The sequence below is a fragment of the Zootoca vivipara genome, chromosome Z2 (assembly GCF_965207765.1).
Source record: "Zootoca vivipara chromosome Z2, rZooViv2.hap1.1, whole genome shotgun sequence".
Classification (NCBI taxonomy): Eukaryota; Metazoa; Chordata; class Lepidosauria; order Squamata; family Lacertidae; genus Zootoca; species Zootoca vivipara.
This window is the reverse complement of record NC_142585.1, coordinates 41,558,721-41,579,410: the sequence shown is the minus strand read 5'-3', so window position 1 is coordinate 41,579,410 and position 20,690 is coordinate 41,558,721. Positions and strand designations below refer to the sequence as shown.

General features: G+C 45.9%; 1 protein-coding gene across 9 annotated transcripts in view; it reads right to left on the bottom strand.

Moving 5' to 3' along the window:
• CACNA1B (calcium voltage-gated channel subunit alpha1 B) overlaps positions 1–20,690 on the bottom strand; it is a 326,623-nt gene that overhangs the window by 151,331 nt on the left and 154,602 nt on the right. For 5 of the 9 annotated variants that reach the window (XM_088664972.1, XM_088664973.1, XM_088664966.1 and 2 more), the window contains 3 exons: positions 13,683–13,798; positions 2,086–2,142; positions 918–992 (listed from right to left, as the gene is read on the bottom strand). In XM_088664972.1, the coding sequence (XP_088521098.1) occupies positions 918–992; positions 2,086–2,142; positions 13,683–13,798 (248 nt within the window). Of the gene's footprint in view, positions 1–917; positions 993–2,085; positions 2,143–13,682; positions 13,799–20,172; positions 20,310–20,690 lie in introns of those variants that run through there. The other 4 variants (XM_088664974.1, XM_088664969.1, XM_088664970.1 and 1 more) reach the window with 2 other exon arrangements.

The window sequence follows — 20,690 nt, the reverse complement described above, 5'->3', positions numbered from 1 at the left end:
TGAACCGAGGTATGACTGTACTACAATTAATAGCAGGGGGGAACAGAGCAAAAAAAATCATAAAGAAAAATCATATAAAATTGTTAAAATCAGAAATCAGCTGAATACAATGGGAAGATGCATTCTTAATGGCCTGTGTAACCCTCTGACAGAATAAAACATCATGCAAGAATATGAGTCTGCACAGCTGATGATGCCCAGTTGAGCGAAACAAGGTATTATCTCGGAAACCTTGTTGTGCCATACCTTCAGGTTTTCCATCTGATCCGGTATCTACATACAAGGAATGTTAGAATCCTCAAAGCAGTGATACGTGGAACATCGTAAAACAAGTACTGTATCACCATATTGTGGTTATTGCTAATATACTCGTTTAGGAACCGAATGGACTTTATTTCCTGACCATCCATTGGACTTTAATTTCTCTTGATATGTTCTGTTTGCATCGTGTGTTCATCTACATTTTGTGAGATATTACATGTTGAATTGTGTTTGAAATAGAAGTTACATAGCCAAAATCATCCTGTTGCGTGTGTTGCTTACCATGTTAAACCAAATTCTCATTAGTTTCAATGGGAGTTTTGGGGGCAATGTAATTGCAGGTGACCCCAATCTAGATCAGGACCACAATGGGGGAAATGGAACATTAAAGGACTATTACCCATCCCAGGGCCCTGACCACTCCGCACTGGAAACTTGTGAACCATAACCCTGCATTGAAGGACAAAACTGTGCTATCCAAGTCTCATGTAATTTGGCCCACAGTCATCCTCATTCAATATGAACTCTTTGCTGATTCATCACTGATCAGCCAGACCAATGGTGTTACTAGCTAGGTGTGAATGACCTATAGTACTCAGGAGCTTAAAGCCACAACTGATGCCCTCTAGAACCCTGACAAGTTGCCGTCCACTCACTGTTATAGGTGCCTCCGCTGCTAATCTCCACCACTGCCATGCCTCGCAGGATTGGGCCTTCTGAAGTGGCCCTCCCTGACAGTGAACAGGAGGAGAAAAGGGGAGAAGGGAACAGCAACAGAGGAAAGGGAGACAGCAGGGAGGAGGAAGAGGAGACACGAGAGGAGGAAAGACAGTCAGAAAAGGAAGAGGGAAAAGTCTTTTAATGGAACTTTAGTGAATTCTAACATCTTATGAGCCAGACGCCAAGAGGAGCAAGGGGACAGAAGTTCCCAGTTATCTTAGAGGGCCTTCAGAAGCAAGAGATGCACACAGATCTTGCTGGACTACATCCACAGCAATACAGCTTTGAGATTCTCTATCTTGGGGAAATGGTAAAAGTAAATATGGCTGCCTGGGACTGTATAGGTCAGGGATGTATAGTCAATGCTCTAAATGCCTTGCAGGGGGTTGGACTAGATGACCCTTGGATATTGTTATCTATCCTTCAAGCTTTCGGGGTTGGCAGTTGGGAACACCATCATAGCAAGCCTGACTGCTGCTGCATCAAATGCCTCTTGGGACATCCAGCTTGGGATGCGGGGAGAAAACCGAGTTTGTTTTCATTTTAATGAGAAAGTGCCTAATTTGCACTTCACGAACCATCAAGTGAACTGAAACACAGCTGTCCTTCAAAATCTGCCTTTTCTCTAAATGCAATTCTCTTACCAAGCAAAGTGAGCAGAAATGCATTGTCTTAGGGTAAAGTGTCCCTAAAGATGTATGTTTTCTTGAAAATAACATACACTAAATGCATAGTGTGCCTAAGAATGCACACATTTGTGAAAACAGCCTACAAAATAGTGCATTATATTTCGGGAAATTGCTTGTGAAAATTTGTTCATTTTGAGAAATTCGCACTAAAATGCTGGGGGGGGGGGTTCCTAAGTCTTTTTTAAAAAAATTCACAAATTGCTGTGAAAATGTGGTGAATTGAATCTGTGATTTTTTGGGGGGGGTTGCTGAATGAGAAACAGAGAGAAACTGAAATGGACTGGTTTATCTATCCCCACTTCCAGGCAACAAACACAGCATCCACCCTTTTTTGTTTCATGAAAAGCTACTGAGACACACACAGAGTATACAAACCTTATGCCAAAGAAGCCAAATGCAACACAAAGCAACCTACCATCAAGGGGGGACTTCTCTTCTGCGTTCTTGTCTTCTTCTGCTAACATCACCTCCTCTGGAAATAGAGAAAGAACAGTAAAAAAAGTGTGTGTGTGCGCGCACACACACACATATAGTTATATACCCTGCTTAGTCGGGAATATCAAAGTCAGCTCAACAACTATCACTCTTCCCCAATGGCATGAGTGTGGAAGCTGTGGTCCTACAGATGTTGTTAGACTCCAACTCCCATCAGGCCCAGTCAGCATGGCCAATGGCCCAGGTGGCGCTGTGGGTTAAACCACTGAGCCTAGGGCTTGCTGATCAGAAGGTCAGCGGTTCGAATCCCTGTGACGGGGTGAGCTCCCGTTGCCCGGTCCCAGCTCCTGCCAACCTAGCAGTTCGAAAGCACGTCAAAGTGCAAGTAGATAAATAGGAACCGCTACAGCGGGAAGGTAAACGGCGTTTCCGTGTGCTGCTCTGGTTCGCCAGAAGCGGCTTTGTCATGCTGGCCACATGACCTGGAAGCTATACGCCGGCTCCCTCGGCCAATAATGCGAGATGAGCGCGCAACCCCAGAGTCGGGCACGACTGGACCTAATGGTCAGGGGTCCCTTTACCTTTAAGGGAGGAGGAAGATATTTGATTCCCAACTCATTTAAAGCTGAATCAAACTCACACTTCTGCAAATGATATGTAAACTGAAACACAGCTTTGAAATTTTCATTGAATGATAGAATTGTAGAGTTGGAAGAGACCCCAAGGGTCATTTTGTCCAACCCCCTGAAATGCAGGAATCTCAACTAAACCATCCATTTTACTATGCGGTTCACCAGCCAAAATTTTATGAAAATATTAGGGGAAAGTTTCCATAAGAATGAATATAATGGTGAAAATAGCACAAAAAGATACAATGCATTGTGGGGAATGACTTGCTAAAATTTGCACAGTAGTCAAAACTGTATATAAAAAAATATGCATATCTGGAGATATTTGCACTAAAATACTGGCAAATTTTTATGACATGAGGGTTTTTTTTAAAAAAAAAAAAAAGCCAAAAAAATGTGGACAACCAAATTTAAGATAGGAAAAATGAGAAAATGTAAAAGACAAAATTGATAGATCTTTCCATCCATGGTCAGGGATGATAGGAGCTTCAGTCCAGTAACATGTGGTGTTCCTTGCATTCTCCATGCCTGTTGAATGAGTGACATCATTTCTGTTTTCAGGGTGGCCGAAACAAGATCCATATGAGATACTCACAACCAAACTCTGATAGCAACAGCCCTCTCCCCAGTGGTGTAGCGTGGGAGGCAGACCGGCGGTTGACCCAGATGCAAAATTGCTAGGGACGTAAAATTTCAACACCTTGTGCTGCCTGATTACAGCTGTGCACTTTTGTTAATGGGCTCCATTGAAAATAGCATCTCCATGAGAAACAGGAAGTGACCTCTCCAGAACAACTCTTTTTTGCTTATTTCTGTGGCTGTGATCTCATGGGTGATGCAGACGCTGTTAGGCAGTTGAATGCATGTGCATACTCTGTTCATTTCTCTCCCACCTAGCCCCTCCATGTGGCCCCAGGTGCTGGCAAGCCACACTACACCACTGCCTCTCCCCACCAGTGATTCCTAGAACCTGGCCCCCAGTGGCATAGTGTCGCCGACTGTGAATAGCCATCATGCCTACCAGCTATTGATAGTCTAACCCTCTATCAATTTGTTCGATCCTGTTTTAAACCCACCCAGTTGATGTCTATGTATTCCCAGTAGTGATGTATGGAAGTGAGAGCTGGACCATTAAGAAGGCTGATCGCCGATGAGTTGATGCTTTTGAATTATGGTGCTGGAGGAGACTCTTGAGTCCCATGGACTGCAAGAAGATCAAACCTATCCATTCTGGAGGAAATTAGCCCTAAGTGCTCACTGGAAGGACAGATCCTGAAGCTGAGGCTCCAATACTTTGGCCACCTCATGAGAAGAGAAGACTCCATGGAAAAGACCCTGATGTTGGGAAAGATTGAGGGTACAAGGAGAAGGGGACGACAGAAGATGAGATGGTTGGACAGTATTTTCAAAGCTACGAACATGAGTCTGACCAAACTGCGGGAAGCAGTGGAAGACAGGAGTGCCTGGCGTGCTCTGGTCCATGGGGTCACAAAGAGTCAGACACGACTAAACAACTAAACAACAACACAGTGGTACCTTGGGTTACAAATGCTTCAGGTTACAGACTCCGCTAACCCAAAAATAGTACCTCGGGTTAAGAACTTTGCTTCAGGATGAGAACAGAAATCGTGCTCCGGCGGCGTGGCGGCAGCAGGAGGCCCCATTAGCTAAAGTGGTACTTCAGGTTAAGAACAGTTTCAGTTTATGAACGGACCTCTGGAACGAATTAAATTCTTAACCAGAGGTACACTGTACGCTAGTTTGACAGCCACAGACAGGAAGTCCCTACAGAGGGTGGTAAATACAGCACATGATATTATGGGCTGTCCCCTGAGTTCACTAAATGACATCGCAGGAGACCGCTGCCTCAGGAGAGGAAGGAAAATTCTCAGGGATGACTCACACCCCAGCCAGCACCTCTTTAATCTCCTACCTTCAGGCAGAAGATACAGAAGTATAGCCAGCCACACCTACAGGTTAAATAACAGTTTTTATCTGTGGGCTGTTGGGCTGCTGAATGGAAAAAGAATAGTGGTGCAATTGACTTCCGACAAGCCCACAGAGCGTGAACAAGACTCTGCACACAGGTGGTGTAGTGACAATAAAGCTTTATTATTATTATTATTATTATTATTATTATTATTATTATTATTATTATTTATATTATGTGTTCCCTCATCATCAAGTGCTACTGCTAGAAGTACACAATGACTTCTGAACATCACCCCCTTTGACCCTGAGCTCAGATTAATGCAAGATTATTGGTGTCTCTCAGGCCATAACTATGCTTATTCTGTACTTCTAGGGCTTGTGTCCTTTTTCTTGAAGGAAGGATGTCGAGATTTCATCTCATTTGTTTGCATCTTTAAATTCTTAGAGATTGACTCAGCAGCAACATTTTAGATTAAATGTTGGGAACAAAGGACACTGAATGCCTGGGGAAAGATTGGACTAGTGGATTTATCTCCCAACAAAACAACAGCAGTGTCATTAAGAAAGCGGGGGGCATATGTGTCAAATGAAAAAGCTAAAATACAGCCAATGATTATTATTTTCTAAATCCATAGCAAATCTGGTGGTGGGGGGTGTAACAGAGCACAGTCTGTCTAGCCTTACACAGCAGAAGCCTCTCTTTGAAGAGAAGGGTTGATACAGGCCAGTCTTCTGTCTGAAAGAGTCATCTGTTTGAATGTCCAAGTGCAGTTAAAAGACCTAAGACTGAAGACCAGGGCTGCATTCACACAGAAGCTTATTCCATTTTCCTGACATTTTCCTGTGTGTGTGTGTGTGTGTGTGTGTGTGTGTGTGTGTGTGTGTGTGTGTAATTTAAAGTTTTTGTGACAGAGAAGTAAAAACTAGGGGGGACTTACAACCCACAATCATTCAAAATAAATCAAATTACAAACACAACCATTTTACTTTTATATCACATTCTCAATAATTTTCCAAATACCACCCTCTACTTCCCTCCCCCCCACTTCCCCTCATCTATGTGAGATCTTATTGGCATTTGTATTATTGTTTCTTGTTGTGTTAGCAGTTATTTATACTTAATAGTCATATCCTTTATAACATCATCTTGTATCCTTGTGAGTCTTTCCTTTTTTGTTAATATTACACTTAATTTCCATATCCCTGTTTTTTCATATATATCTCTACACACTCCCACTCTCTCTTAATTTTTTGCTTGGCGCAGCCCCTAATTGATGCTGTTAATTTTGCCATCTCCATAAATTCACAGATCTTAATTCTCCACTCTGATAATTCTGGTATTTTTCCTGTTTTCCAATTTTTTGCCACTAGTAATCTAGCCGCTGCTGTCACATAGAGGAATATATTCTTTTTCTCTTTGGGGATATTGTTGGTTATTAAGCCTAACAGATATGGTTTTTTGAGAATTGTGCTCTTAAATATTCTTTTCAACTCTTCATGTATCTTGGTCCAAAATTGTTTAATCACCTTACACCCCCACCACATATGGTGCATTGTTCCCACCTCCGCTTTACATCTCCAACAAAGGTTTGATTTTTTAAAAATAGATCTTTGCCAATTTTACTGGGGTGAAATATCCACATTATATTTGAGCTCTCAGATGACATAAAAGCCACTTCTGAAAAATTAATGCAATATAGTGTCTGTTTAGCACTCATTTCTATGTTATCTGATTCCAGAATAAAAATCCATTTAGAGCCTCCTTAATCTGGAAAATCATGTCAAGTGATGAAATTTGGAGTGGCATACTGGCATACGGAACTTTCCTGCTGTTTTCACGGGGAAATCATGGGGCAACAGAAGCATGCATGTGCAGAAAGAGGCGGAGTAGTGCCTATGTCTGATTATGTTCATTGCTGTGTCACACCAAGTCCCCCTGCCAGAGAAGATAGGTTGGGGAAACCAATTGCTGGGAGTCACAGGTGGGCAGAGTTCTATTGTGCTCAGGTTCTGCTTGTGGGCTTCCCATCAGGGCACCTGAGTAGCCACTGTGAGAATACAGTAGAATGCTAGTTGGGCCTTTGGCCTGGTCTAGCTGGGCTCTCCTTATGTTTTTCTGTTCATGGGCTAGGAAGTTGCCCATCAGCTCTGAGCACCTGCATAGTTGCCGGAGCAGGCACCCAGGTCACACGGTCACGTACATCAGCATTATGGTGATTTATATTGTATTCTGATATTTATATTAATGAGCACTCACACTTTACATTGTGGGTGCCCTTTGCCCCTCAGTGTAAATTTTTGGAGGTTCACGCCCAGCCTCAGTAATCAAGTTTCTTGCTGGGAGGTGGGGACAGCCCCAGTATAAATAGGGGGTGGCGCCAACAATAGACAGGCAGTCGGCTCTGGAGATTCACCCACCCTACCCTCCCTTTGTTTAATGTTTCTTGTTTGCAGGTTAACTTTTTCTTCCTGTTTAGTAGGTGCTGCTACGGTCTTTGACTGGTTGCTGTTGAAGGATTGGGAAGAAATTTTCCTGCATTGGCAGGTTTTGTCTTCCCCTTAGCAATTTGTCACAACTTTGGCGGTTATGGCCTTGGGTGGAATTCTTTAGTCTTTCCTTCCCTACCATGTTTTCCCCAAAATAAGACACTGTCTTATATTTATTTTTCCTCAAGAAGACACACTATGGCTTATTTTCAGGGGATGTCTTATCTTTATTACGCATCCAGCCCATAGCTGCCAAGTCTCCCGTATTCCCCAGGAAACCCCCGTTTTTCCAGCCGTTTCCCACTGGCAGCCCGGATTTAAAAGACCCCCGTAAATCCCCCCGGATTCTGACCGTTCTGGGGAGGCTCCTTCTGCGCATGTCTGGAGTCTCTGGACATGCGCAGAAGTGATTTCTGGCGCTGTGGCCATTTTGGAAATGGGCAGAGCATGCGTAGAAGTGACTTCCGGTGCTGCTCTGCCCAGTTCCAAAATGGCCGCAGCGCGACTTCCAGTGCCGCATTGCTGCCGATCCCAGATTTTTCAATCTGGGAGTTGGCACCTATGATCCAGCCTCACCTCTTCCTTGGGGCCCTCCAGAACTGCGCCTATCACTTTGTCTTATTTTCAGGGTATGGCTTATATTGCGCAAATGCTTAGAGATCCTGCTACGGCTTATTTTATGAGTATGTCCTATTTTCGGGGAAACAGGGTATATGGGGGTGTGTGAAGTGGTGACTCACCCCCCCCTGCAGTGGCAATTCCAGGGTCTCCTGGGTTGTATGATGGGTGTCACTGGCCATACACTAAAAGGTTGTCAGTTAACTACCCTGCATGAGGGGATATGGGCTTGGCTGCCTGCTACACATATGTCTCACAGAGCACCCCATATCCCATTTACCCTGATGTCCCCCGGTTCCCCTGGCTGTGGATCTGGGAGGGATACATGCCCAAGGCCTAAGCCAAGGTCTTCCTACATTCAGAAGTTTAAATAAAGTTGTGGCCTAATTTTAATTCCATAACACGTCAGAGTCTTTATTCCTTCCTTATGATCTCTGGGGGCTGGGGCTGTCGCCGCCTGGTCATGCGACAGTAATTATTTAGAATATTGCACATTGATGCAAATCCAAGGCTTTTCTTTGATGTGTTTCCTCTTTTTCCCGATGTGGCCTAAACAATTACTGTAGCTAATCAAATATTCTGTATGCCTATCCAGTTATCTCTGGCTTGTTTGGGGCAGGGCCGGCCCTACGGCCAGGCTGGATGGCGCAGGGCACCAGGGGGCGCCGCGCAGCTGCGCCCGCATGCCACGCTGGGAAACGGGGTGGGCCGGGGGGCACCGGAGGGATCCATTGCACCAGGGCGCCAGATATGCTTAAAACAGCCCTGGTTTTGGCAAAGTACCCCACATGAAGCATAGCCACGGCTCCACACAGCTTTCAAGGTGAATTCAGCAGCTCTTCGAACCCGACAAGAAAAGTTAAGTGAGACATGCCATATTGTCATAGGCCACCAATTCTGGGAGAAAGGGAATTACCTTAACTATTGTTGTTGTTGTTATTACCACCATCAATGCACCCTCAGTACTGAAAGCATGTGCCAAAGGAAGAGACTCGGGAAGAAAATAGAACACAAGCAGCTCGACTCAGTTTGAACTATAAACCTTTTAGGTCTCCTGCGAATAATCCCCCCTTCAGCTAAATGTAATATGCCCTTGTCTTCAAAACATCATTGGGGCAGGTGGTGGTGGTGAGGAATTTCTAGACAAGAGGGATGCTCTGAAATTCATCACAACAGTTTGGGGTTTAGTAAAGGCAGGTTGCAGGGGAAACAAGTTTGTTTTCTACAGATTCAGTCAGCATGCCCTGGAGGTTCTTCGTAATTCTTACAGTAGCACGATTATAATCCTGTTCTTTCATCTTCCACCACCTGCCACCCTATTGAAGATGGGAAGATGCAGCTGACACTTCTTCCCAGAATATGGTTACCAGATTTTTTTCAATGAATCCGGGGACACTTTTTATTATTATTTAAAAGCTGAGTAGCAACAAGGAGTCAGTAGTGGGGATGGTGAGGCAAAAGATCCTGGGCCCAAGCACACATGCATATTGTATAAAGGTGCAAAGCCCTTCTTTCACACCCTGTGAAACATAAATGCGCAGAGTTTTAAAAAAACTGGGCAATGGTGCGCTGCCTGCCCATGACTCTTGAGCCTCCCCTGATCTCCTGCCCTCCTTCTCCCTTTGTTCTGACTGATTGGGGGAGTCTTGGGAGTCGCAGACGGGTGGCCATTGCCCAGAAGGGGCGCAAGGCACACGGTTTCTCTGCCAGGCAAGGTGCTAAGCCCTTCTTTTGCACCCTGTGAAACATAAATGGGTAAAGTTTTTTTAAAAAAACTGGGCAACAGCCACCCACCCACAACTCCCGAGCCCCCCCCCCCCGATCAGTCAAAACAAAGGGGGGAAAGGGAAGGACATCTGTACTGCTGAACGTCCCCAGTTCCCCTTTGGCAGTGGTGGCAGCAGCAGCAGTCAGCTCAGGCTCAGGGCACAACCCCTCTCTGGGTTGACCAACCAAAGAGTCCCAGGATTCCTTTAACAGAAAACGCATCACATAGGGATTGCCAGAGCGCTCTGCTACCCCTATCACCTGAACCAGAGCCTATCCGCAACCTTTAAAGTTGTGACAATTTGCTACGCGGCAGGCGAAACCCAAATGGCACCAGCCAATCAGCCAAGTGGGGGAAATTCCTGCCGTGCCCCTGTCCCAATGACAGACAACACACAATGGCATAGCAAGGTCAAGCGTGCAAGCCCTAAATATAGGGAGAGGTGGGCAGGTATTCTGATGCACTGGGCCAAAAGAGGAGAAGCTCAGGGACACGTGCATGGGCTTATATAGAGGTCCCTTGATGGACTTTAGCTGGCATCCCATTGGTCTAACTGCACCCAGCTTCGAGGGACCTCCAATAGGGTGTTGTGGCCATCCAAACGTTCCCACCCACAACACAGGGTTTGGTTGCCAGGTCATACCACAACACAAGCCCTCTTGTTAGGGAGGACCCGATTTTCAAGCAGGGTGGCATCCCGTTTGCACCAGGGAAGGCCCCAGTGGATGCATGTGTGGGTAAAATGCTGATGATCCCATAGGGAGCTGACTGTTCATTAGGGACCCCATTTTCTTTTTCACTGTGCACAGTGTCAGCTTCAGGGCAATCCTCCCCCACCCAGTAAAATACAATAAAGCTGTGTGCATCTTAGCCACAGTGTCTGTGTTCTGCTTTCCCTGTCAGAGGCAGGATGCCTCTAACTGCCAGTTGCTGGGAATCACAAGTGGGGAGAGTGCTGTTGAACTCAGGTTACCCTTTCAGGCTTCCCACTAGGGCACCTGGCTGGCCACTGTGAGAACAGCATGCTGGACATGGTGGGCATTTGGCCTGATCCAGCAGGGCTCATCTCATGACCCCATCTTACTTTATTTCAGTCTCACACCTTCATCTCCAAAAGAGGGCTACCAGTAACCCACCTTGCAGCCTGGCTGATCTAAGGACAAACCCAACTCAACCAGGACTAAAAATTACATTGCAATAAAAAACACAAAAAACACTTTAAAAAAAACCCATCCCAAACAGAAACCCCTCAAACACTGCCATATAAATTATAAAGTACTTGTGGTAGTGGCTATTACTCTGAGCTGGAAACAGAGCCAGAGCTATCAACAAACCAAAGGTACATTTTATGAATGGGGAAAATAAAATGAATGGCTCTTTTTTCCTGAACGCCGGGAAACTGTAGAGTTGTCATGCAGAGATAAACTGAGGTTTGCTAATTATAAGCAGTTCTCATTGAGCAACAGCAATCAGGAAGGCTGTCCAAAGTTCCAACGGCCACTTAAGATATAAACTGACATTTGCTCCAATAGCCCAACCATTCCATATGCACCCGTCCACCTGCTTTTGATCTGAATGGAGCCAGACAGTCCCTTATATACAAACATACAGACACAACAATGGAAAGAAAGGGCAGAACTAATTGGGCTGCACAGCAGGGTTGGGTCAGCAGGGTTGGGTGATCTTATTCAGCCTGTGGGCCTTATTCTGTTATGGGAAGCCTACCGGAAGCCACGTGGTAGTGTTGGGTGGAACTAGAAGCAAAAGAGGGGCGGGGTGACCAATGTTAATTTACCTCTTTCTCTCCTCCATCCAGACAGGCAAGAAGCATTATCAATGTCCAAGGCCACATTCTAGCTAGACAGAAACACTCAAGGAGGTGGTAAAGTAGGGGTGGTGAGGGGAATGTGCTGGGAAGAAGGAGTGTGGATGTCATGGACTGGTTGGAAACAGGGGAATGGTGGGAGGAACCAGCTGAAGAACCCCCAAGAGAAGAAGGTTCAGAGCTCAGGGAGTGGTAGTGGGAATACATGAGTGGTCAGAGGGAGAAGAAAGAGAAGACTAGGAGGAGGAGGTATCGGAAGCCGAAGAGGGAACAGGGCTTAGTGAGCTGAGAGAGTCGATGGCAGAGAGTCCAGAATCAGAAGCAGGGGGATGGGATGAGGGGGACCAAGAGGCAGAGATGAATCAGACTGGTGAAGAGTCACAAGTGTCTTCCCCCTCCTGTGATGACAAGCCACCCAGAACCTTTGTCACCCAGAACCAGAAGAGACATGAAAAGGGTGGAGGAGAGGTTGGCTTCACGCAAGTGCAGTGTCATGGATGGGCTGGATGCAGGGGAGTGGAAGCAGGCACCAGCAGGGGAACTCCCAAGGGAACCCAGGGGATTGGTGGTGGGACGACAATGTGTGGTCAGAGGGAGACGAGGAGCAGATTGGGAGGAGATGTCAGAAGCTGAAGAAGCAACAGGGTTTAGTGAGCAGAAAGAGGATGAGGCAGAGAACGGTCCAGACTCAGAGGCAGGGAGGAGAGGGACCAAGAAACAGAGATGAGGCAGGCTGCTGAAGAATCCAGGGAGTCCCCCCTCCTGCTGTGACCAGCTCTCCTCCCCCCTGGCCTCCCAGAACACGCGGGGAAATGAAGAGGGCAGAAGAACAAGAGACAACTTGACAGAGTCTTAGGCTGCTGGGGAAGGAACTGGGGGGTGATCCTTAAAGAGTGGGAGGTGTGGACCTTCAGTTCTCACAACTGCCTCATTGGGACAAGATCAACTGGGAAGAGTTGCTGTGAGTTGTGTGGAGCAAACTAAAGGCTGACTGCTCTCGACAAGGCAGGAGAAAAAACTGGAGATATGCCGACCCACTTCCCAGAAATCTCTGCTCCTGCCTCACCATGTGACAAGAGATATTACCCAATCCAGCAGCGGCATGACACCAGAAATAAATTGAGATTTCCATGATAGTCAGGAGGCAGCTAGAAAACCAGCAATACCAACCAACCATGCCTTTTTTTGTTTGTGAGTGGGGGTGGGAAGAAGCCCTGTCTCCAGGTGAAAAGGTGAGGGTGCTGGGCTCAATGGCTCCAACCAAGGACAGCCACAGCAAGCTACCGTAGTGAGCTGTGGAAACAGGCACCCCACCCCCACCCCAAAAAGGATCCTGATTTATGCTGCAGGAGAAAATCATCTGTTTGGAAAGAATGAAAGACACTAATTTCTGCTTTGCTTGAAGGGGGAAAGGCAAGAGGTAGGCAATATTTTAAGTCATGTTTTTTCCTTGGGCATCTGTGTTATCTACCCTCCCCTAGACTCGAGCAATGGAATGTAAAGTCTTCAGGAAGAGTGGACTTTAAAGGTACCTCTTTGCAATGGATTTATTTTATGACTAAGGACTTTGCCTGAAAGGTGACAGAGAGTAACAACCTTGAGGGACTTTTGTGGGATTTTGACCACCCTTGGAACTTATATTGTGAAATAAAAATAGTAAAGAAAAAAAGATTTGTAACAACTGGATGGACTGTCTGTTACACACTCTGAAGAGAGTAAACTGTGGAGTTGGTGGTAATGGAACTGAACATCAACAGGATGGACTGCAGGGAGATTTATTAGTTTAAGGGGGAGGATGAGGAGGAGATATAGATTTTGTTGAGATTACATCACCCTACCCCAATTTGAAGCTTGAAGCTGGAAATAAGAACAGTGAAAGGGACAGGATGGACCGCAGCATGTAACATATTGATGGCTTCTGAGACTTTCAGACAGAGAAGAAGAGATATGGATTATGTTTATTTATTAATGGGGAGAAGGGATGATAGCTGGAAAAGTTATTTTATTGGGAGCAACAAAGGAGGGAGAAAAATAGAGGGGACATTGATGGGGGAGGTGAAGTCAACTTTTAAATTCAGATTAAATTTGTATTAATTTGAGCTCGCTGGGTCAGATTGAGTTCTGAATTAGTGCATGTCATCTAATTTACTGATAAATGTGACTTTGTTCATTTTATGATGTGGTTTGTCAGTTTCCTTTATAAGCTGCACTTCAGGGGATTTTTAGGGGAAAGGACCCACAGCATAGATGGGGAGGGTTGCTTTTATTTATTTTCCCACCTCCCAACACAAAAGAGCCAGAGACCCTTGATTCCTTACCTGCCTTAAAGATCCACTCCAAATAGCCATTGAGTTCTCTTTCAATCTGCTGCTGCCTCCGGAGCTTCAGGAAGGCCCTCCTGTTCTCAACTCTCTCTCGTTCTTTGGCAAACTCACTGCAGGGAAGGAAATGGACAAAACAATACAACTCTTGCCCATCTTTGAGTTCCCCAGCAGATTTCCAGGGGACTATTCCAACAGCTGGGCTCTGGATGGGGAGAGGCTATCAGCAGCACATCAGCCTAGTGCTTAAAAGCTTGCATTAGATGTCCATATATTACTGGGCAAAGTTCAAGGTTCTTTATAAAGTCCACAATGACTTGGGTCTAGGATACTTCAAGGACTGCTTGATATCCCTGCCCAAACACAGAGAATGCATCCGTCAATGTCGTCCCCCACCCCGCCCACCCCACACAGCTCAGACACATGGCTGGCATGCACCAGCTGCCATGCACTTAGTCTCATGGGCCTAACTCTGTGGAAACGGAGCCAGCATGGTTCTACGGTTCTTCCTCCACTCTCAAAGGCAGTATGCCTCTGATTGCCAACTGTGGGAATCACAAGTAGGGAGAGCGCTGTTGCGCTCAGGTTCTGCTTAAGAGTTTCCCAGAGGCATCTGGCTGGCCACTGCAAGAACAGGATGTTGGAGTAGATAGGCCATTGGCCTGATTCAGCAAGGCCTGCTTATATTTTTAGCTGGAGGCGACAATGCACAAGAGGCAGAAGGATCCCTGCTCACATATTTCCCATGTTGCATCCAGTCTGGCCAGATCCCACTCACAGCGTAGTGCAATTGCTACACCACACATTCTGGAGGAAACTGCTTTCCAAATACCCACCCTAAAATCCTGACTCTTCTCGTTAGCACCTATTTTGCAGAGGCCAGTTGACAGCCATTCTCAACTGTCATTCTTGCGGCTCCTGTCATGAGCCTATGATCCAAACACATATACATGCATCCATTGTGTGTGTACAGGTGGGGTGTGTGTGTGTTAATATGGTCTTCCTTGTGGGCCTGTCAAAACTGTCACTTCCATTTAGCCTGGAGGGTTTGCACGCGAGCAGCTCCAAAGTGCTTCCAAGCAACCCCACAGCACTCTGTTAATGGCAAACAGCACTTTCCAGCCCCGTGTTTATCTATCTCCAGCCTCCCCTTTCCTTTAACCCCTGGCCCTTGGCTCAGGGTACAAGGCAGCATTGCCTCTTGAGCATTAAACACCCAACTTGGCATTCAGCAAGCATTTCTTTCTCTCTTTCTCACTCTCTTAAAATGAATGCCCTCCCTTCTGGTTCAGTGCTTCAGATGGTGGCTCCATCACTCAGCTTTGATTTTTCATTGAGAAGGGGAAAGGGATCTGACAGCTAGGAAGGAGCAAATGCCTACATACTGAATTTGCCTGGTTAAGAGGGAGATGTCTTTCTTGTGCCAGTGACCTGCATTACCTGGCTATAAATCAGGTGACAGGGACAGGACTGTGGCAGGTAGACAGGGAAAGGTCAATAGATGCAATCTACACCTCTCCAATAGGAATGGATGGACCCACTAAAACCTCATTATAAGTATTTATTATTACATTTCTATCCAAACTTTCCTCTAAAGAGCTCAAGGTGGTGCATGCAGCTCTACTTCCTCCCCATTTTATCCTCACAACAACCTTGTGAGGTAGATTAGGCTGAGAGTAATTGGCCCTAGGTCACCCAGTGATCTTCATACTGGGAGGAGGGGTGGGTTTGAACCCGGGCCTCCCAGGTCTGAGTCCAGCATTCTAACCAGTATGCCAGATTCATTCATTTCTCACCTTTTATCTATATCTCAAAGCAATATACAAACTTACCATAAAAATGGCTTAAAATGGTTTTCAAAAACAATACTGTTTTCAGAAGGGATGGGAGTAATTCAGTCCTGTCCCATTTCCAGGAAGGTTTGTTAATGGAAATCCAGAAACACACATTTAAAAGCACTTATGATGTGTTTCAAGAGTGGAACCCTGTCTCCGTTACCACCCCAAAATTATTTCCCCTAGGGTTCGGTGGTCATCTGTCAGAGATCCTTTAGCTGTGATTCCTGCGTAGCACGGGACTGAACTTGATGACACTTGGGGTTCCTTCGAACTCGTCAGTTTTTATGATTCTATGGCGCATTAGGAAAGAAATTGAAAATAAAACTGCCGCTATCATAATGCCATCATACAAATCTATGGTGCAACCACATTTGGAATACTGTGTAGAGTTCTGGTCACCTCGCATCAAAAAGGATATTGTACAGCTGGAAAAAGGTTCAGAAAAGGGCAGCCAACCTGATCAAGGGAATAGAGTGGCTGCACTATGAGGTTTACAGAAAAGGTGATTAAGATGTAACATGATACAAGCAGGTAGGTAGCCGTGTTGGTCTGAGTCGAATCAAAATAAAAAAATTCCTTCAGTAGCACCTTAAAGACCAACTAAGTTTATATTTTGGTATGAGCTTTCGTGTGCATGCACACTTCTTCAGATACACTTCTTCAGATACACTTCTTCAGATACACAGTATCTGAAGAAGTGTGCATGCACACGAAAGCTCATACCAAAATAAAAACTTAGTTGGTCTTTAAGGTGCTACTGAAGGAATTTTTTTATTATGATACAAGCAGTGATCCCCCCCCCCCAGGGGATACTCAAGAGTACACAGTACAGGCACCTCTTTTTGTTGTTGTTAAAAAGTGTGTCACTTTCTGTAATAACTTCATGGTGAGAAACAGCACCTATTTTTCTGGGGGGGAGGGAGCATTGGATACAAGGCATAAACTTATGCATGACATGGAGAAATCGCACAGCGAAAAGGTTTTCCTCGCCCTCTCATTAATGCTAGAACTTATGTAAAAAAAAATTCCTTCAGTAGCACCTTAAAAACCAACTAAGTTTTTAAAAACCAACTAAGACTGATGTTGACTGCAATTGGTCCTGCGGGGACCAATTGGTCCTTGCTTTTCCCCGCAGGACCAATTGCAGTCATCATCAGTCGTTAACAGCCACCTACAGGTTTACCACTCCCATCAGCCCATCACCCATTCCCACCCACCCCACCCTCTGTATATACATAAGGGTCTGACTTCTGTTTCAAGTGTATCTGAAGAAGTGTGCATGCACACGAAAGCTCATACCAAAATAAAAACTTAGTTGGTCTTTAAGGTGCTACTGAAGGAATTTTTTTATTTTGATTCGACTCAGACCAACACGGCTACCTACCTGTAGCTAGAACTTATGGGCACCCAACAAAGCTGAATGTTGGAAGATTCGGGAGAGATCAAAGATTGTCCTTCTTCACACAGAGCATAGTTAACCTACGAAATCCACTCCCACGGGACGCAGTGATGACCACCAACTGGGGTGGATTTAAAAGAGGGTTAGACAAAGGCATGGAGGAGAGGGCTATCATTAAAAGCCAAGATCCCTCGAACCCTGTGAAACATGGCTGGTGGTAACTGGGGCCAGGGCTTTTTATGTAGTGGCCCCGTCCTGCAAAATGCCTGGCCGAGTGAGGTTTCTCTAAGGCCCGTCACTACATTGTTGGGTGGCTTAAAAAATAAAATAAAAAAGGCTGAGTTTCTTTTTTCCACTGATTTCTGAAGCAGGTGATTATTTTCTTTAACGTCCATTTTCTGATCTGGGGCTAGAGAGGTGGATCGCAATATATTTTAATATTGTGTGACATTTGGATTTGTTACTTGCCTTGGGTTTCTTTTGAAAATTTAAGCTTTTGATAAGCAGGAAGAGGCAGCAAGCTTGGGGGCTCAAGGGAAGCACAGGCCAAAACAAATCCATTTCAGGCTGGCCTAGACTCTGGAGGGACTTGGGCCCAATATAAAATAGATTCTGGAAGGCAGACCTGTAGAGTGTGGCGTCCAAATGTCCCTCATTTTCAGAGTAGGCCACATCATTCCTGAGCATGCCCATAGATTCCAAGCCAGAAAGTGTTGCCAAGTAAATACTTTGCTGCCTATTGCCAAGCAAATATTGCAAAGGGCAGATAGTGAGGAACAGAGAAGTAGACCCAGACAGGAAGGCAGGTCGATAGGCAGCTAATCAGGCCCCAGATATGATCCAAGGGGTCAAACTTGAAGTATGTTTTGTGGGAGAAAACAGAAGACTAAGTCGTCATGCCTTGCCCTCAGGCAGTGAGTGCCCAAGTGGGGCCACTGTGAGAGAGGTACCATCATCACAGAGTAACATAGGAAGGTGCCTTATTCTGAATGAGACCATTGGGTCCTTCTGATTCTGTATTGTCAACACTGACTGCAGTGGCTCTCCAGAGTCAGGCAGGGGGCGATTCCAGCCCTATGTGGAGATGCCAATGACAGAAACTGGTGCCTTCTGCATGCAAAGCAGGTGCTCTGCCACCTGAGCTGCAATCATTCCCTAAATGCCAGGGAGGCCCAGCATTTGCAAAAGCACAATTTTAAAATAATCACTATAGGGGATGAAAACTTGAAAGGAAACCTTATAAAATAACCCTCCAATTAAAAAAATAAAAAAGGAGAAAATGTTATGAAATGTTGAGTATCAGTTGAAAAAGAAAAATGGAAAAGTGTGGGTGTGTGGAATGGAGTATCCAAGAAGAGGGAATGGGTGACTAGAACCCTGTCAGGTGTTGGGGAGAGTGCTATATTTTGTAACAGGACTCACTTGTAGGTCTTTCGGTGGTGGCTGCTGCCCACTGGACTGGTAGGGCAAGGAGCCCAAAATTAGGTAACACCGGAGCCAGTGACAGACAGAGGCAACTAATTCCAGTTTTGTCCTCCATCCTCCTCCCTGATGAGTTCCAAAGGGGCAGTGCTGAGACAAAAGAGGAAGAAGCTGACAGGCAGGGTTACCCTCTGGACTGATTGTAAATGAGAAGGCAGACAGGTGTTGGGGGTGGGGGGGGGGGTGGCTGAAGGCAGCCAGGGACTGATACGGCAGTGCCCGTTTTGCCCTAATGGAGCAGCCTCCACTGGCATCTTTCCTTGCCAAACTGTTACTTGACCTGTGAATTGGCCCCAAAGGGAGAAGAGTACAAGGTGTCCCTTCCTGTAGCACAAATCCAGCAAGAGTCATTTGCCAGATCTCTCCCCTCTCCCCCCCCCCACTGCCCCTTGCTCATTCAGAACTGGCAAATGAAGCAGATGTTGAGCTGAAATAAATTCTTCAGGTGAGGACACTAAAAAGCAGGCCAAAAGAGATGGATGAGTTTTGCAAGGAGCTAAATTTGGAACCTATTGTTGCTGCCTGTAGAACGGTGTCCAAGAAGAGAGACATAGTTCTACTCTGCTGATATATGTTAATGACACAACATCTCCCAATGGCACAGAGACAAGTATGGCAGGGTGAAAGGGGTGTGTGTGTGAAATGAGGCGGGGCACTAGATAAAAAACAAAGGGCTTAGAGCCCAAAATCAGGATGCGGAGCCGGTGGGGGAGAAATTCCATATCCCCCTAACATTCCTCAGATGAAATAGAGACATTTCTCACTCTCCCCACAATTGACCTTCCTCAGCCTACCATTTTTGTGTTTGTCCTCCTATCAGAAGAAGGGCGATTGTCACCACTACTACACCAACAGGACACAGCACACAGCACACACACACACACACACACACACACACACACACACACACACACCATCGTCCTGAGAAACCCCTTGACCCCACTTTTGTTTTGTTTTATTCTTTGGGAGATTTACAAAAAGAAAAACACGCAGCAATAAACAAATTCTAGAAAGGGGCAAGTTTAAACGTGGATGCACAAAGCATTTCTTAAAAATATAAAAACAACCCAGCCTTTTTTGTGCTTCACTCCACTTCCCCTTTCTTCCTGGCCAAGGCTGCCATCAGAGCCAGTTGGTCCTGTGGGGCTGGGCATCTTTGGTGCCAGCCTCTCCTCCCCTTTACCCACTCGCCAGTAATCACTGCAAGCTGCCTAAGGGAAGAGGCCAGCAGTGGTGGCCATGGAAGTGCTGGCTGATCCTCATCCCCAAACTCAGGAGCAATTGCACTGACGGGGGAAATGGGGGCATGCCCAGATCAAAGCAGAAGTCAGGATGACTTTCATAATTCCAAGAGTGTCCCTGAAAAATTTGGAGACTTGGAGGGTATGAAGAGGAGTGTAGGGGGAGCACACCACCCCTGGCAGTGCGATCCCAGTAGGGTGCCATTGCGGCTGTTCCCCCACCCACGCTGGGCACCACACCCCCACAGGCGGCATGCCCCGCCCCCAGGACGCACGCCAGACCCGCCCCCGCCTGCTCTCCGCCCTCTGTGCCGGAGCATGAAGCTCCACCACTGGGTATGAAATTCATTGGGTTCACATTCCATTGTGAATCTATCTGAACTGTACTTCTGAACCTTGCACAAACTGAAACACAGCCAACCTTTCAAAATTACCATACCACTCTGCTCTGAATTTTGCAATGCAGCTCTCCAAAAACAAACAAGAAATCCCCCCCCACACACACACACACAAAGCCAGAGACTTACCTAGGATTCCCTGAACCCTTGACAAGGAGATGTATCGGTAACCTACCCCCTGGAAAAAATCACTTTACCGCAATAGCCACATTTTACTCCACTCAAGTACTTGAAACTCTGGTATGCCTCGTAGACATACCACAGGCTGGGTCCTTTGCTAACTGAACTATTTTGGCATGTGACTTATTTATTTTTAGAAAGTAAATGTTCCCATGAGCGTCAATCCAAAATACTTACAAAGTAACACCCCACCCCCCATGTGCCCCAATCTATATATTGGGCATGTTGTCAAGGCAAGGCAAGGCTTGTAAAGGATTCTTTGGCAGTGCCAAATAAACCAACCGACTATGCAATCCTCTGTGGGCCTATTCAGAAAATAGCTCCATGGAGTTCAATATGGTTTATTCTAAGGCTAAGTGTATAGGATTGGTGCCTGACATAACCCTATTCAGGCGTAAGTCCTGCTGAGTCAAAGGAGGTCTTACTTCCTAGTACAGTCGTACCTTGGTTTTCGAACAGACTAGTCC